At 43.2% G+C, this 16302-nt stretch overlaps 1 protein-coding gene across 6 annotated transcripts in view; it reads left to right on the top strand.

Moving 5' to 3' along the window:
- Positions 1–16302, top strand: part of CACNA1G (calcium voltage-gated channel subunit alpha1 G) — a 345931-nt gene that overhangs the window by 183332 nt on the left and 146297 nt on the right. For all 6 annotated transcript variants that reach the window (XM_073606661.1, XM_073606662.1, XM_073606658.1 and 3 more), the window contains exons 2-3: positions 4548–4659; positions 10348–10481. In XM_073606661.1, the coding sequence (XP_073462762.1) occupies positions 4548–4659; positions 10348–10481 (246 nt within the window). The remainder of the gene's footprint in view (positions 1–4547; positions 4660–10347; positions 10482–16302) is intronic.

Genomic DNA, 16302 nt, shown 5'->3' with positions numbered 1-16302 from the left:
TTTATTGGATGTGTTTTATAGCAGAAAGTAAAAAATATTGTTTTTCTTTTTTTTCCAAAATTGTCGCTTCTTTTTTTTTGTTTATAGTGCAAACAATATAAACTGCAGTCGCTTATAGAAAATATAGGAAATTACAATTATTTGTTAAAGTATATATGATATTTTTGTGAGTGGGTTTAGATGCACATAGGCCAGCTATACATGGATCAAAATTTTGGCCGGTTCAGCAGGGACCGCCTGAATTTCCCAAAAAAATATTTCAATATCAATATTTTGATCAATTTCAATCGATATGGACAGGAAGGTGGTACACAAATCGATCTAGCTGGTGATCATATAGTAAATTAGTATTTATTAGCTATGATCATTGGCTCCATCTAGTGGTCATAATGTGATATTTTCCTGATTCACTATTGTCTGCATGACTGACGGATTTTCCCTGCTCGATCAATGCCGTAGGCTATAACCAGCAGCACTGATCAGTGTATTCTGATGGTAAGTCTCCCTGTTGTCTGAATACAATAGCTCAACAGTGAGGATTCGCTCATCCACCTTAAATATGTAGATGGGTGATTTAGGTCCATTTTTTTCATTTAACCTGCTGGTTGAACAAAGAAAAAAGAAATTAATCCATGGGCTGCCTTACTGCCTTACACAACTGTTGAAATAAGATGTCAGCTGACTCACAGACTTGCTTTGTAAGAAGGCGCAATAAAAGACAACCATTGTGTAATACTGCAAAACCTGGTGTATTTGATATCTATTAGCACGGCACAGCTCCATTTTTATATTTTGTTTCCATTTTATTCTGTTTTGCTTGGAGTTTTGGAGGTTATTTGGTGTTCTTATGTATTAATAACAGTTTTGGTTTACTTATTTTTTTTATATTTTATTGTATATATAACATATATTTTAATTTATTTTTATAATAATTTACATGATTACCATTACCAAGCTGCAGACCTATTTACCCTGTGCAACTGCATGTACATTCTTTTTGTGCGAATGGGGGCAGAATGAATGTTATTAGGCGATTTTCTCCCCAGGTAGGATGTTCCACATTCAGTAAATCAGGATAATACTGTATTATGGCCACTAGATGGAGCTGATGATCATAAGTATTTATTATCTATGACAGGGGTCTCCAAACTTTCTAAACAAAAGGGCCAGTTTACTGTCCTTCAGACTTTAGGGGGGCCGGACTGTGACCATTGGGAGTACAAAATGTCTCAGGCTTGATGGTCAGTGGGAGTAAAAAAATACACAGCACCCCTGTGTTTAATAGGAGGAATAATAGTACCCCATCATTGGTATTAGCAGGTGTAACAGTGCCCCTACCGTTGGTATCAGTGGGCGGAATTGTGCCCCATCATTGGTGTCAGTGAAAGGAATAGTGCCCCATCATTGGTGTCAGTGAAAGGAATAGTGCCCCATCATTGGTGTCAGTGAAAGGAATAGTGCCCCATCATTGGTGTCAGTAGAAGGAATAGTTCCCCATCATTGGTGTCAGTAGAAGGAATAGTTCCCCATCATTGGTGTCAGTAGAAGGAATAGTTCCTCATCATTGGTGTCAGTAGAAGGAATAGTTCCTCATCATTGGTGTCAGTGTCAGAGAACATGCAGAACTGCAGGCAGGTTGTGCCGTGGTTTTGATTTGAACCGCTGTCCCTAGAGCAGTTAGGAGGAAGTGCTAACCACTTACCCATGATCACTAGCTCCATCTAGTGGCCAGTTTTCTAGTTTCCATTTCTTTACATTTTCCTGATTTACTCTTTTCTGCATGAATGAAGAACATTTGACCTGGAGAGAAAAGAGCCTAATAACATTCACTTTTGTCCTCATTCACACAGAACGAATGTCCATGCAGTTTCTCAGGGTGAATAGCTCAATTTTAAATACATACACCCCGTTTCATTTGTACAGGTCCTCTGCTTGCGGACAATGCACCCCTTGGCAGTGAAAAGCTATATGTTATGTTACTTTAAGAAACGTGAACAGAGGCAGACAATGGAAGACAATGGGAGCATTATCTTGTGTGATTGCTTTAGTTTATCATGTAAAGACGGAGAATGTTCTAATTAGGTCTTTGTAGATCCTTCTTCATGTATCATCTTACATTTGCATTAATATTAAAAAGTTCATTTAGAGAGATTTCGGTGGACATAACAGATTTGATTGCTCGACAAAGGAAGCGGGGTGCACAAAGCTTGATTGCGGTGTTTCTTCACTGGCTGACTGCTCGCTTTTTATTTTCATTTGTTTGATGGCCAAAACTTCCACCAAGGCTGTAATGTCCTTATGTTTAAAGTGAACCTGTATTTTTACCCCATATAGGCAAAATAACACAGCCTTTCTCAACCTTTTTTCCTTACAGCAGGGGGTCTCCGAACTGCAGCCCTGGGGCCAGAGGTGGCCTTTTGCTTGCTTTTATCCAGCCCTATGAGGCATTGATCCATCCACTGGCACCAACAATGTGGCACTATTCCCCCCACTGACACCATCAATGGGGCACTATTCCCCCCACTGACACCATCAATGGGGCACTATTCCTCCCACTGGCACCAACAATGTGGCACTATTCCCCCCACTGACACCATCAATGGGGCACTATTCCTCCCACTGACACCATCAATGGGGCACTATTCCTCCCACTGACACCATCAATGGGGCACTATTCCTCCCACTGACACCATCAATGGGGCACTATTCCTCCCACTGACACCATCAATGGGGCACTATTCCTCCCACTGACACCATCAATGGGGCACTATTCCTCACACGGACACCAACAATAGGGCACTATTCCCCCCCACTGACACCATCAATGGGGCACTATTCCCCCTACTGACACCATCAATGGGGCACTATTCCACCAACTGACACCAACAACGGGGCACTATTCCTCGCACTGACACCAACAATAGGGCAGAATTCATCCCACTGACACCAACAATGGAGCACTATTTCTCCCACTGACACCAACAATGGGGCATAATTCCTTCCACTGAAAACAAAAAATGGGACACTATTCCTTACAATGACACCATCAATAGGGCACTATTTCTTCCACTGACACCAACAATGGGGTATAACTCCTTCCACTGACACCAACAATGGGGCACTATTCCTTCCACTGACACCAACAATGGGGCACTATTCCTCCCACTGACACCAACAATAGGGTACAATTCCTCCCTCTGACCCCCACAATGGGGCATAATTCCTTCCACTGACAACAAAAAATGGGACACTATTCCTTACAATGACACCATCAATAGGGCACTATTTCTTCCACTGACACCAACAATGGGGCATAACTCCTTCCACTGACACCAACAATGGGGCATAATTCCTTCCACTGACAACAAAAATGGGGCACTATTCCTCCTATTGGCAACAACTATTTCTCCCCCTAATATCAAATATCGGGCTTAGTTTATTCCCACTGGGCACAGTCCAGCACCCCTAAAATCTGAAGGACAGTAAACTGTCGCTTTCTTTAGAAGGTTTGGAGACCCCTGCCCCAGGTGAACCCTTGAAACTAATTTGTAGGACTCGGGGAGCCCCTGCTAAAACCAATTCATCAGCAGTTAATGGGGAAAATGCTCCTTACATTGGTGGTCAGGTAAAAAAAGCCCTAGAGTGGTGGTCAGAATGCCACCACTAAAGATCATTGGTGCCATGCCTCTGACTGGAACAAGTGGTGTTGGCCCTGGAACTGTGTGGGCATAATCAAAGGGGAGGTCAATCATCCACAGCTCAGAGGAACCTCTAACAACCTCTGGAGGAAGCCTGGTTGAGAATAACTGCTTTAAGGTACAAAGGGTCAGGAGCACATGCTAAGCTTCCACTCTCTCCTCCATTGAATGTTCAAAAAGAAAGAAAAACCCTGTACTTCTAGGTATGGAGTCACATGACTCTCCCCTTCCACTTCCTATGGAGCAATCAGTACCTGAGCAGCCAATTACATGGCTCAAACTTTGCCATGTGGGGGTAGAAGGAGGGTAAGTTCTGACTCATCATTGGTTTGGAATGGTAAAAATTTGTAAGGGGCCTGTGTCGCAATCTCAGCGAAAATTTACCAGCAACAATATCACTATAGAGGGCATTCACCTACTCCTGCATCAAGAAGCAGTAAACTCCCCCACCCCGCAATAGAAATTTCAGTTTTGGTGAGATACTCCTCAAGGGTTAAATATTTCTAAAGGGCTGCAGGCCCTGCAGCTTTTCTTGTCAAAACACTGAGAGCATACGAGGCGATTACAATGAACCAGACCCTCCCTTTCAGAATCAGCCTGCAAAGGACGTGGTGAAACAAACAGCTATTTCTTCAGAACAGAAACAGGTAGGAATCTGCAGCTAAGCTTGTTATTTCTGCAATGTACATTTATCACCCAGAGGGGATTGTTTTTTTGTTTTCCTCAACAAAAGTGGTTACACTTTAAATTCTTAATTGTAGTTAAGTGGAAGTTTTTTGTTTTTTTGGAGATACTAAAGCCATATATAATTTATTGCTATGAGGTTTCCTTGACTTTTCTGCCCTATACCTGGTTTGAACGCTTCAGCATGCTGGTGATCCTCCTGAACTGTGTCACTCTGGGAATGTTCCATCCATGTGAAGACGTTGCCTGTGATTCCCAGCGCTGCAAAATTCTGCAGGTAAGTGCCCAGTTACTATGACTTACTGCTTTAAAGGGAGTATTTTGTGTCTTCTCTTGGCTGATGATCTGGCTCTGGATCTGGCTCTTCAGCAATATAGTAGACACCTTCCAGGCTATGAGATACCTAAGAACCATGATCACACTCTGGTCAGTCCCACCCAACACCCCACACCTCCCTTTTGTCCAGTGGAGGTCACTGATTGTATTTGATGGACAATGGGGGAGATGAGGGGGCAGATCAGAACTTGACCGCATGAGCTGTGGTTGCAGTTTTTCATCCCTGAATTTCTGGGTTCCTCCAATTATATAATTAATTTGTGTCCCGACATCTGGAAATTCCCACTATACAGAATCATGGATCTGGCTCTTCAGCAATATAGTAGACACCTTCCAGGCTATGAGATACCTAAGAACCATGATCACACTCTGGTCAGTCCCACCCAACACCTCACACCTCCCTTTTGTCCAGTGGAGGTCACTGATTGTATTGGGTTTTACATTCCGTATTCACTTGATTGTGACTTCCCAGGAGGACGTGAGGGTTGATCAACCTTTGCCTGGGCAAACATCTGCGGTGATTGATTGGCCTAAACAGGTATTATGTTTTTAGAGAATGGGTGCAGGTACTTCCCCATTCTGAGTCAACCCTTGTCTCCACCCCATTACCCAACTACTTTGGTTTCACCCACCTCCGGTACCGCCCCTTTTAATGAATACAGAGCTACTGTAAAGATCATTTGCTGAGTAATTTGCATAGAATTTGTTAACGATAACAAGAAAAGCAGTAAAATTGACCTTCTGTTCCCCCAGCAACAATAAACCCCTGCAACAAAATAACCCCCAACAACAATAGATCCTCACAAACAACAATAGACCACTGCCAGCAACAATACAGTAGATCCTCCAGCAGCCAGCAACAATAGACCCCTCCTTCAACAAACAGTAGATCCCTGCCAGCAACAATTGATCCCCTAGTAACAATAGATTCCCCCCAGCCACGACGGACCCCCCCCCCCAGCAACATAGGCCCCTGGCAACAAAATACCCCTCCCCAAAAAACAATAGATCCCACCCAGCAACAACAGACCCCTGCCAGTAATTATACAGTAGATCTCCCAGCAGCCACCATCAATAAAGCCTCCAGCAGCCAGCAACAATAGACCCCTCCCTCAACAGTAGATCCATACCAGCAACAATAGATATCCTCAAGCAACAAAAGACCCCTGCAACAAAATAGTCTTCCCCCAAAAACAATACAACCCTGCAACAAAATCCCCCCCCCAACAACAATGGATTCTCTCCAGCAACAATAGGCCCCTGCCTGCAACAATACAGTGGATCTACCAGCAGCCATCATCAATAGATCCTCCAGAAGCCAGCAATAATAGACCCCTCCCTCAAAAGTAGTTCCCTACCAGAAAAAATGGATCCCCTAGAAAAATAGGACCCCCAGCAACAATAGATCCCCCACAAGCAACAATAGACCCCCCCCCCCGCTACAATAGATTTTCCAAATGACAATAGATCCCCCAACATCAGTAGATCCTCCAGCACACCCCAGTACCCCATTCAGTGCTGGAGCTATTGGAACTGTGTTCTTCCGGGTTCCCACTGAAAAACAAAAGGCTGGGCCTAAACAGAAAGACTAAAGGCAGAAGGGGCAATTAAACAGACCCCATTAAGGTGCCCCAAAGCACCCCCCTATGTTGAGGGCATGTGGCCTGGTATGGTTCAGGAGGGGGGAGCACTCGCTTGCCCCTCCTTCCCGACCTGCCGGGCTGCATGCTCAGTTAAGGGTCTAGTATTGATGTTGGGGGGTGGGGACCCCACGCTGTTTTTTTTTTCCTTTTCAAATTTTGGCGTGGGGTTCCCCTTAGAATCCCTACCAGATCCAAAGGGCCTGGTATGGATGGGGGGACGCTGTTTTTTTTCTGACTTTTCTATTGCCAGACGTGGTGGCTGGCTTCCCAGCCCACTCCTTAACAACCAGCTATTCTTCACACAGAATTCCAATTGTTCTGAAAATTTGGAATTCATTAGAAAATTTATAAACGAAACGAAAATTAGTAAATTAGTAACATAACAAATCTATCCAAAACGAAACAACATTTTTCCATTCTGCACATGTCTACTTTGTCCCTCCTTTTCTTCTCATTCATCCCATCACAAAATGCACTTTTTATCTTTCAAAAAGTGTTTCCAAGTGCTAAACCTTTCATCCAAATTCGAAATTGTTGCGTTTTTACATTTCAAAAGGCAGGAGTGGCAAAAAAAAGCACTTGTGGGATTAACTAATCCTTTTTATGTATAATTCTCTTTTAAGGGGGCATGGCAGGGGGGTAGGTCCTATGCCTACATACGTTTTGAGTTCCGTAGCGAACGAGCCCTAATACTGTACATTCCCTGTTAGAAGTCACCCTATTAAATACACTGCTCAAAAAAATGAAAGGAACACTCTGAAAATACATCAGATCTCAATGGGGAGAAATCTCATGTTGGATCTCTATACTGTTATGGACTGGGGTAATGTGTTAGAAACGAATGGGTTCCACATTGTTTGATGGAAATGAAAACGATCAACCTACAGAGGGATCAATTCAAAGACACCCCAAAAATCAAAGTGAAAAAAATTATGCAGCAGGCTTGTCCATTTCGCTGAAATTTCATTGCAGCAACTCAAAATGGTCCTCAGTAGTTTGTATGGCCCCCACGTGCTTGTATGCATGCCTGACAACGTCGGGGCATGCTGCTAATGAGATGACGGATGGTGTCCTGGGGTATTGCCTCCCAGATCATGACCAGGGCATCACTGAGCTCCTGAACAGACTGAGGTGCAACCTGGCGGGGTCGGATGGACCGAAACATAATGTCCCAGAGGTGTTCTATTGGATTTAAGTCAGACGAACGTGGGGGCCATTCAATTGTATCAGTTCCTTCATCCTCCAGGAACTGGTAGCATACTCTTGCCACATGAGGTCGGGCATTGTCGTGCACCAGGAGGAACCCAGGACCCACTGCACCAGTGTAGGGTCTTACAATGGGTCCAAGGATTTCATCCCGATACCTAATGGCAGTCAGGGTGCCATTGTCTAGCCTGTAGAGGTCTGTGTGTCCCTCCATGGTTATGCCTCCCCAGACCATCACTGTCCCACCACCAAACCGGTCATGCTGAACAATGTTAGAGGCAGCATAACGTTCTCCACGGCTTCTCCAGACCCTTTCACGTCTGTCACATGCTCAGGGTCAACCTGCTCTCATCTGTGAAAAGCACAGGGCGCCAGTGGCGGACCTGCCAATTCTGGTGTTCAATGCCAAATGCCAATCGAGCTCCACGGCGCCAGGCAGTGAGCACAGGGCCCACTAGAGGATGTCGGGCCCTCGGGCCACCCTCATTTTTCTGATTGTTTGGTCAGAGACTTTTACACCAGTGGCCTGCTGGAGGTCATTTTGTAGGGCTCTGGCAGTGCTCATCCTGTTCCTCCTTGCACAAAGAAGCAGATACCGGTCCTGTTGATGGGTTATGGACCTTCTACAACCCTGTCCAGCTCTCCTAGAGTAACTGCCCGTCTCCTGGAATCTCCTCTATAATCTTCTGGCAATGGCACGTATTGATGTGCCATCCTGGAGGAGTTGGACTGCCTGTGCAACCTCTATAGCAGTGGTTCTCAACCTGGGGGTCAAATGACGAGTTGCCAGGGGTCACGGAATCCTGGGCTGTTCCTGAAGCCCACGCTGCTCTCCCAGCCTCTTCGCGCCCGCCAAGCAGGGCTGTCCCTGGAGCCCGTGGCCGCCCACTCAGCCTCTTCGCAGCCTCCCACTCAGTTCAGGGCATGGCTGGGGGGCAGAGACTAGAGGTTAGCTGATTGGTGAGGAATGTAAAGTGGGAGGAGCTGGAGGAGACCCTATCTCCTGATTTAGGCATAGGTGTCACTGCTACGGGACACCACAAAGCTGGAGACACAGTGAGTAACACTACCTGTGATTAGAATTGGCATTAAAAGTCCCCACGACAGTTCTCAGATCAGCAGATGACCTTGATCAAGAGCACCTAAGTTGGCTGATCAGAATTCCCCCCCGCCCCAGCACTGCCACTAATCCCAACTCCCCGCCAGCACTGCCACTCATCCCATTATTCCCCACCACCACCAAGGAGTAAGAGAAGGAATAAAAATAGAGAATACATGGAAGGGAGAGGAAAAGAGGGGGAGGAACAAAGAAAAAGGGAGAGGAAAGAATAAGAGAAAGAACAAGAAAGACAACTAGAGAGAGGGATGGGGAAAAAAACAAGAAATAAATAGAGAGAGATAAAAGGAGAACAAAGAGAGAGAGTGGTACATTCTAAAATGTACCAGAAGGAGTTTTAATACTGTACGAGTGGAAGGGACTCGGGGAGCGCTAAATGTCCGTGGGTTAGGGGCACAAATTACTTGTCTTGCCTTGGGTGCTGACAACCCACGCTAAGGAAATAATTTTACTTTTAGGGGTCCCCACAACTTGGGAAATTTTATCAAGGGGTCACGGCACTAGTAAGGTTGAGAACCACTGCTCTATAGGGTCCAGGTATGGCCTCATGCTACCAGTAGTGACACTGACCTTAGCCAAATGCAAAACTAGTGAAAAACAGTCAGGAGAGATGAGTAGGGTAAAAGAAATGTCAGTGGCCTCCACCTGTAAAACCATTCCTGTTTTGGAGGTCGTCTCATTGTTGCCCATCTAGTGCACCTGTTGTTAAAGAGGAGTTCCACCCAGGGGGTTCATTAAAAAAAAAAAAAAATTAAAAGTCAGCAGCTACAAATACTGCAGCTGCTGACTTTTAATTGGAGACTTACCTGTTCCTGGGTCCAGCGATGCGGGGGGATCGAAGCCCCGCTCGTCCCCCCCCTCCGCTCGTCGGCGCCAGCATTTCAACTGTGGGCGCCGGGCTGTGGCTTCACAGCCTGGCACCCACTGCGCATGCGCGAGCGGCGCTGCGCGCCGTGATTGGCCGCTCAATCACCTGGGACCTGTAATGGGTCCCAGATGATTGACAGGAGGTAGGGAGCAGAGCTGAGCCCTTCCTGTGCCGAGGGGGAAGTGATGTCACCAGCCCAGGCAAAGGAAGAGGCAGACTACGAGGGACCCCCTAGCAACAGGCATTTAGAGGTAAGTAAAAAAAAAAAAAAATATCCAAATGTTTTTTTGGGTTTTTTTTTAGAATTTTTCAGGTTTTTTTGGGTGGAACCCCACTTTAATTTCATTAAGACTAAAGCAGCTGAAACGGATTAACAACCCCCTCTGCTACTTAACTGACCAGATCAATATCCCAGGAGTTTAAATGACTTGATGCTATACTCTGATTAAAAAGTGTTAACTTTAGTTTTTTTGAGTAGTGAATAATACAAATAAATAAAGTAAAAAACATAAATAATGTAAACGTATGCAAGTTTATCCAATCACAAAAATGATTGCCAGGACAAATCAACCAATTAGATGTCAACTTAACTGTAGTCAAAGCTCTGAAAGTTTACTTTTGATTGGCTGCTCTGCTTTAATGTGTTTTCTGCTTGGCGCTTTATTAAAGCAAAACAAAAATCTTTAATATGCACTGCTGTGAAACAAAGGCTGAATGGGCTCTTGAAATGCATTAATTGGTTCTTATCAGCTCTTCTCTGCTAAGTCTTTGAATTATCTTCTTTCCTCAATGCAGGGATTTGATGATTTCATTTTTGCCTTTTTCGCTGTGGAAATGATAATCAAAATGTTTGCTCTCGGAATATTCGGGAAGAAATGCTATTTGGGAGATACCTGGAACCGCTTAGATTTTTTTATAGTCATGGCAGGGTAAGTGCTATTATTATTAGTATTACCATATTTTTATTGCTCATGTAATATTCCCATGTAATGAGATTTTTATAGGAGGTTTTATGGAATTAGCAAAAGCAGAATATATTAGGGACTAGATGATCAATTCTTTAAAAGGGATCATCTTAAAGTGGTCGAAGTATCAGATCTATTTCTTCATGTTGGGTGCATACATGCTAAGTGATGTGTAAGTGTACTTGCTTAAAGTGGTTGTAAACCCTCACAGATACCCAGTGAAGGTGAAACACAGAGATGAAACAAATTCTCCTATATCAGTTGTACCTGTTTATCTGCAGTCTTCACTTTTATACATCCATTCAAATTCCAGAATTTCTACAGCTTGTCTGAGCTGTCAGAAAACAGGGTGCGGAGAGCTGAAATTACACTCAATGAGGAGAGCTCTGATTGCTGATTGGAGGGAAGGGACACACCCCCCTCCACACAGAGCACAGGAGCAGAGCTGAGGCTCTCAATCACAGGCTGTGTTCTGGAGCTCCCTTACCATGCCCCCTTTTTTCTCTTGGTGTCAGGAAAACTTGTCAGAAGTGACTCATGCTGATAGCAGAGGAAGGAAGCAGCAGACACATATGACACTTAGTGCTCTAGGCTGAGACAAGTACACACTATAGAGGGATATGCTTTGTTTATATTTCATGTATGAGGTTTACAACTACAGTGGAACCTTGGTTTACCAGCGTTTTGAAAGACGAGCAACTTTTTTCAATTCTGACTCGGTTTGCGAGTGTTGTCTCGCAAAACGACCAGAATTCAAGCTAATGGGGTGTGCAGAACCGCATTTGGCCAGAGCTGCAGGGGCGCCGGCGACACTCGAAAAGGTTCGGAGCCGTTCGGAAATACTCGGAATCACTCGGAAATAATCAGAAACACTCGGAAATACTCCATTCTCGAGTGTTTCCGAGCTTTTCCGAGGGTTTCCGAGTTCAGCCGAGCTGTCCCCGAGTATTTCCGAGGCTCTCCGGTGCCCCCCCACCTCTGGCCACATGTGGTATTGCATGCATTAGAAGTCAATGCGGAACAAATTATCTTCGTTTCCATTGACTTCTATAGGGAAACTTGCTTTGATATGCGAGTGCTTTGGATTACAAGCATTCTCCTGGATTGGATTATGCTCGTAATCCAAGGTTCCACTGTACTTTAATTTGTTATAGAGATCACAGTACTCCCGCTGACAATGCCTTCATCTGCCCTTCTCTCCAGAAGGACGCTACCAGATTTTCCAGGCATCCTCCTGGGTCAGAACCTTCTTCCTGGCCTGAGAAGTGTTTGGAGGTGACACAATTTTAAAAATTCTGGGGTTTGTGCAGTTCTTTGCTATGGAACACAAATAAGCCCATGTTGCAGCCTCTCACCTTGTGACTTGCTACTAAGGTATGTGTATAGTCTGATCACTGGGGGGAGAGGAGACTGAGGAAATGTTTCCCACTGCCTGCAACGGCGCATCATTTCAGCCCAGGCAAAGTCACTTGACTGGAGCTTAAAGCCCATCTCTGGGCAAAAAAAAAAGTGTTCCCATACATTGGGGCTGTGCGGAGAAAGGAGATTCACCTAGTCCTCTGATCCTCCCAGCACAAGACCGGTCTGGCACCCCCGCACACAAGTTGTGGACTGTTCCTGATGTCATCAAGCCCAGGGCAGCTTCTATAGACCAGGAACAGTCCACCGCTGGACTGTGGGGGAGCGTTGTTTTCCGGTAGAACGAAGGATCGGGTGAGCATAATTCCCTCACATCTGGTTGGGTCTATAGGACTAGACATGTGCACTGACAAAAAAATTGTTCGTTTTCGTTTTATTCGTTTTTTGCTTTTCTCGGGAATTCGGAAATTTGGATTTTCGCATTTTCGGATTTCCGAATTTTCAAATTTTCAAGTTTTCAAATTTCCGAATTTTCGAATTCCGAACTTCCAAATTTTCGAGTTCCGATTTTCCGAATTTTTGGAATTTGAAAATTCAGAAATTCAAAAATTTGAAAATCTGAAGAAAAGAAAGAAAAACAGGCAAATTTGAAAAGAAATTCCAATACCTATAATTTAATAGTTATTATTAGTTATTTCAGATTTTCGAGTTTTTGAATTTTCGGATTTTCATGCTTTTGAATTTTCAGATTTTCATTCTTATTTTCGGATTTTCAAATTTACGAAATTACGAATTTTGGAATTTCCTCATTTCGAATTTTCGAAATTCCGACTTTCCGAAATTTCAAATTTACGAACTTCCGAAATTTTGAATTTTCCAATTTCCGAAATTCCTAAATTCCGAATTTCTGAAATTTCTGAAATTTCGGAAAATTTCGGAAATTTCGGAAATTTTGGAAATTGTAAAATTTGGAAATTTCGAATTAACAAATTTGTCAAAATTCATTAAAAAACGAATTTGGAACTAAACGAATTGCACATGTCTATATAGGACATAAAAAGTCTGGTTTTCTTAAGCCGAAGGCTGAACATTACTGGGTTGTATTGTATACCCATACCTCTCAATATATCATTTTTAGTTTTGAATTCCAGACTCTGAACTTTACACTATGCTAATCTAGATAAAGGTGGTGATGTCAGACACCTGAAACGCATTGACTATTATACTTAGAGGAGTTCCAGCCTGGGAAAAAATAAAATAAAAGTCAGCAACTACAATTACTCTAGCTGCTGACTTTTAATATATGGACACTGACCTGTCCAGGGAGCCGGCGATGTCAGCACCCCAGCCAATTTTCGGATCGGGTGTCAGGTGCTGCCACCGCCATCTCTGCTAAGGGAAACCTTTAGGCTTCACGGCCGGAGATGCCAAGCGAGTGACCCCCTGTGGAAAGGGAAGTCACTTTCAAACAACCCAGAAGATCACAATTCTCACTGTATGCAACACAGATTATTATAGGGATTTACAGCATCCCCAATGGTCCTCCAGATATCAGATACTCATGCTTACATTGCGCCAAGCTGGCCCAATGTAAGTTTGTAGATATGTGCAATTCGTTTCGTTCTGAATTCATTTTTTAACGAAATTTGACAAATTTGTTAATTCAGAGATTTCCGAATTAACGAAAACCCGTTTAAACTACTTTATCCGAATATTTGTAAATTCAAATATTCGTAAATTTGTAAATTCGCAAATTTGAAAATCCGAAAAATTAGAAAATCTGAAATAATAACTAACTAATAATAACTTAACTATTACTAACTATTAAATTATGGGTATTGGAATTTCCTTTCAAATTTGTCTGTTATGAATGTAACGAATACAAATTTATCTGAAGTTACGAATGATCCGAAATAACGAATGCTGCATCTAAACTAATGGAACGTAACTTAATAATAGACAATCATAATAATAATATTAATAATTTGTTCAGATGCAGCATTCATTACTTCGGATAATTCGTAACTGGATAAATTCATATTCGTTATGTTCGCTAACAGCAAAATTTGAAAGGAAATTCCAATACCTATAACTTAATAGTTAGCTATTATTAGTTAATTAGTTATTCTTTCAAATTTTCGGATTTCTCTTTCTTATTTTTGGATTTTCGAATTTTCAAATTTACGAATTTTCTAATCAAATTTTTTGGGCAGTGCACATGTCTATAAAGTCTGAAAAAATATAATTTCTGAAGTCCACTTTAGGGGGACACTAAATTCTGTTAACTAAAAAAAAGTATGTACTGTAAACAGAAAATAGTCCCTTCTATTGCTCTCAGCCTCCTCCAAATCTCCAAATTCCTTTTTTTTTTTTTTTTGGCTGCTTTGATCCAACTTACTGTGTGTGGTTACGTTCATTCCTCATGATCCCAGCCTATGTAGGAACACAGCCACCCTCTCATTCTCTCTCCTGAGATGGACTATGGACTATGTGTAGTGAGCAGTGCACATGACCACAACTAATGTGCACTGCTCATTCCAAACAGATGGAAGTGAGATGGAAGAGGAGCCCACAGAGGACATTACAAGGAGGCAGAAAAACACATGAAGAGACAATATCATGGAACATAGATTACAAGGCTGTGAAGTAGTGGATGTGTATGGATTTTTTTAGAGAATAGGAATATCATTTATCGTCACTTTGAAGAGCGGGGCTAAAGGTAAGTATTTTAATAGGTGGTTAACAGGAAGAGGGGGACGTTGCGGGTTAGTTTACCTATTCAGAGAAAATGAAATGGTGAACTAAAGCCAGTTATAGATTATTATTTGATCCCCTGCAGATTTTGTAAGTTTGCCCACTTACAAAGAAATTAAAGGTCTATCATTTTTATCATAGGTGTATTTTAAATGATAGAGACAGAATATCAACCAAAAATCCAGAAAAAAAACAAGATACAAATGTTATAAATTGAGTTGCAATTAAGTGAGTAAAATAGGTATATGATCAAGCAAAACATGACTTCGTGATTGGTGGGGAAATCCTTGTTGGTAAGCACAGAGGTAATACGTTTCTTGTAGTTGGTTACCAGGTTTGCACACATCTCAGGAGAGCTTTTGGTCCACTCTTTACAGATCTTCTCTAAATCCTTAAGGTTTCTTGGCTGTCGCTTGGCAACTCGAAGTTTCAGCTCCCTCCATACCTTAATGTGCTTCTTCTTGAGCCACTCATTTGTTGCCTTGGCAGTATGTTTTGTGTCATTGTCATGCTGGAAGACCCATCCATAACCCATATTCAATGGTCTGGTTAAGGGACAAAGGTTCTCATCCAAGATTTTACAATACATGGCCCCGTCCATTGGCCCCCTCACTGCGGTAAAGTCGGCCTGTTCCTTTAGTAGAGAAACAGCCCCGTACTTAACTGTAGGGATGGTGTTCTTAGGGTCATAGTCAGCACTTTTCCTCCTCCAAACATGGCGAGTCAAGTTAATGACAAAGAGCTCAATTTTGGTCTCATCTGACCACAGCACTTTCTCCCAATCCTTCTCTGAATCATTTAGATGTTAATTGACAAACTTCAGACGGGCCCGTACATGTGTCTTCTTGAGGAAGGGACCTTGTGGGCGCTGCAGGATTTCAATCCATGGTGGCGTATTATGTTACCAATGTTTTGTGTCGTGACTGTGGTCCCAACTGCCTTGAGATCATTCACAAGCTCCTCCCATGTAGTTCTGGGCTGTTCTGGGCTGATGACTTTCCTCATGTTGATCCTTACCCCATGAGGCCAAATCTTGCATGGAGCTCCGGGCCGAGGGCGATTGATGGTTATTTTGTATTTCTTCCATTTGCAAATAATCACTCCAACAGTTGTCTCCTTCTCACCAAGATTCTTGCTGATGGTCTTGTAGCCCATTCCAGCCTTGTGTAGGTCTACAATCTTGTCCCAGACATCCTTTGACAGCTCTTTGGTCTTGTCCATGATGGTGAGGTTTGAATGGAAGAGATTTTGTGGACAGGTATCTTTTATACACATAACGAGTTGTCGTTAGGAGCACCTTCTTAAATTGACAGGACTAATCTGTGTACCACATGAGCACCTACTGTATCCAGTCTGTGGGAGCCAGAAATACACCTATGATAACAATTATAGACCCTTCATTTCTGTACAAAATCTGCAGGGGATCAAATAGTTATTTTCCCCACTGTGTACATGCATGTGTATTTATGCTCTTGGGTGCGCACCCTAATGAAATAAGCTGTGTACACCAATGTGTGGGAGGAAATCCACACAGGCAGAACATGCAAACTCCATGCAGGTAGTGCCATGGTCAGGATTCAAAACCGACGACCCTAGTGCTGCTAGGGAGACATGCTAACCATTTAGTCACTGTGCTGGTCCTTCCTCACTGTGTTCTGAACACCGATTGGGC

This window comes from Aquarana catesbeiana, linkage group LG12 (genome assembly GCF_042186555.1).
Source record: "Aquarana catesbeiana isolate 2022-GZ linkage group LG12, ASM4218655v1, whole genome shotgun sequence".
Classification (NCBI taxonomy): domain Eukaryota; kingdom Metazoa; phylum Chordata; class Amphibia; order Anura; family Ranidae; genus Aquarana; species Aquarana catesbeiana.
The sequence above is the reverse complement of the archived record's forward strand: the minus strand, read 5'-3'. Positions and strand labels throughout refer to the sequence as shown.